This window comes from Clupea harengus, chromosome 9 (assembly GCF_900700415.2).
Source record: "Clupea harengus chromosome 9, Ch_v2.0.2, whole genome shotgun sequence".
NCBI lineage: Eukaryota > Metazoa > Chordata > Actinopteri > Clupeiformes > Clupeidae > Clupea > Clupea harengus.
Genome location: NC_045160.1, coordinates 27,198,126 through 27,200,625, shown reverse-complemented (window position 1 = coordinate 27,200,625; position 2,500 = coordinate 27,198,126). Strand labels below are relative to the sequence as shown.

At 48.2% G+C, this 2,500-nt stretch overlaps 1 protein-coding gene across 10 annotated transcripts in view; it reads right to left on the bottom strand.

The window, feature by feature from the left end:
- dock10 (dedicator of cytokinesis 10) overlaps window positions 1-2,500 on the bottom strand; it is a 145,427-nt gene that overhangs the window by 57,381 nt on the left and 85,546 nt on the right. For all 10 annotated transcript variants that reach the window (XM_031573988.2, XM_031573985.2, XM_031573989.2 and 7 more), the window contains exon 8: window positions 1,929-2,115. In XM_031573988.2, coding sequence (XP_031429848.1) covers window positions 1,929-2,115 — 187 coding nt within the window. The remainder of the gene's footprint in view (window positions 1-1,928; window positions 2,116-2,500) is intronic.

The window sequence follows — 2,500 nt, the reverse complement described above, 5'->3', positions numbered from 1 at the left end:
GCAAAAACACACGCGCCCGCCGCTAATCCCCTAGCTTGTGTGGCTCTGTGCTGTTGACACAGGGATCTGCCCTAAGCTCACCCAGCTAACACACACACACACACACACACACACACACACACACACACACACACAGGGATCTGCCCTACGCTCACCCAGCTCACACACACACACACACACACACACTGTCTGTGTGTGTGTGTGTGTGTGTTTGTGTGTGTGTGAGGCGCACTAATTAGATACAGCACTGAGCTTGGTACTGAAACAGACTGGATAGTCGTCACTGACTCTTAAACAGCCTGGGTAGTCTTTAGTCTTAAACAGGCTGGGTAGTCTTCACTGAGTCCTATACAGCCTGGGTAGTCCTCACTGAGCTTGGTACTGAAACAGACTGGATAGTCCTCACTGAGGTTTGTGCTTAAACAGACTGGGTAGTCTTTAGTCATACAGCCTGGGTAGTCCTCACAGAGTCTTAAACAGGCTGGATAGTCCTCACTGAGTCTTAAACAGACTGGATAGTCCTCACTAAGTCTTAAACAGGCTGGGTGGTCCTCACTGAGTCTTAAACAGGCTGGATAGTCCTCACTGAGTCTTAAACAGGCTGGGTGGTCCTCACTGAGTCTTAAACAGGCTGGATAGTCCTCACTGAGTCTTAAACAGGCTGGGTGGTCCTCACTGAGTCTTAAACAGGCTGGATAGTCCTCACTGAGTCTTAAACAGGCTGGGTAGTCCTCACTGAGTCTTAAACAGGCTGGGTAGTCCTCACTGAGTCTTATACAGACTGGGTAGTCCTCACTGAGTCTTATACAGGCTAGGTAGTCTTCACTGAGGTTTGTGCTTAAACAGCCTGGGTAGTCCTCACTGAGTCTTAAACAGACTGGATAGTCCTCACTGAGTCTTATACAGACTGGGTAGTCCTCACTGAGTCTTATACAGACTGGATGGTCCTCACTGAGTCTTATACAGACTGGATAGTCCTCACTGAGTCTTATACAGACTGGGTAGTCTTCACTGAGGTTTGTGCTTAAACAGGCTGGATAGTCCACACTGACTCTTATACAGACTGGATAGTCCTCACTGAGTCTTATACAGACTGGATAGTCCTCACGGACGTATCTGGCACTATGATCCACACAGTACATGAGTTTGTGCCCTGATGAACGTTTCTATTTGAGACACCACTCTAAAATAAAGCATTACATCTTTACCAGGACATCTTAGTGCAATAACATTATTAATAATAATGTATCAACTCACGTCCCATGTACCCTTGTGTCCTGACACACACCTAAGTGAGTACAGTGGTCTGACTATTGAAATATCTGCCCCTGGCATATTAAATCCATATTAAATCAATCCTCATAGTGTCATTTAGTACAGGCAATAGACTAACTAATTAAATACAGGCCCTCTCTCTAGTGATGCCTCCTCCATCCTTCCCCTCAGTGGGCCCAGCTGGTTACGACGGGTTGTCCTGTCTGCTTCCCCTCAGTGGGCCCAGCTGGTTAGATCTGGTTGTCCTGTCTGCTTCCCCTCAACGGGCCCAGCTGGTTAGATCTGGTTGTCCTGTCTGCTTCTGCCCTATAGCTACATCACAACAATGCATAATAATCTGCATAATATACTGAGCCATCCACAAGCTTTGCCTTCAGTTGCCCTGATTGATCTGTCTAACATCTTATAACTCCTTCAGTTGCCCTGATTAATCTGTCTAACATCTTTTAACTCCTTCAGTTGCCCTGATTGGTCTGTCTTCCATCTTTTAACTCCTTTAGTTGCCCTGATTGATCAGTCTAACATCTTTTAACTCCTTTAGTTGCCCTGATTGGTCTGTCTCCCATCTTTTAACTCCTTCAGTTGCCCTGATTGGTCTGTCTCCCATCTTTTAACTCCTTTCTTCCGGTTTGCCCCCGGCGGTCGGTACTCACCCTGGCGCGTGTCGGTCAGGTCCACGCTCTTGCGGTCGAGGACGGGCGCGTCCGGCGGGCTGATCTGCAGGATGCGGTTGAGCGTGCCGATCCACTCCTCCATGTCCTGCTCGCTCTCGGCCGCCAGCACGAAGTAGGTGACCTCGTTCATCTTCAGCTCGAAGGCGTGCTTCCTCAGACGGTTGTTCTGACGGGCCCAAATGAGATGCACATGTAAGAGCGCAACCCTACAGCCATCATCCAAACTGACTCAGGAATGCATAAGGTACTGATCTGACATCTGAATCAAATCTGTGGGTCCGAATCCTTTTCCAAATCAGATACAATCTGGAGCACCTCAAACCTTTCAGCGAGGGTGAGGTAATTGTATAAAACGTAGCGCTAAAATAGAACATGACAGGTGGAGTCTTTTTGAGTTGGGTGTTATGCCTTTTGGACTGGCCGATTCAGCGTCTACGATGACACGTGCTGACACACTGCATTAATCCAGCAGGCCATGGAGTACATCTGGAGCTCTCTTTACCTCAGCCAATCTCTGGCTCTGCATCATCAGCAGACAGGCTGAACGACCA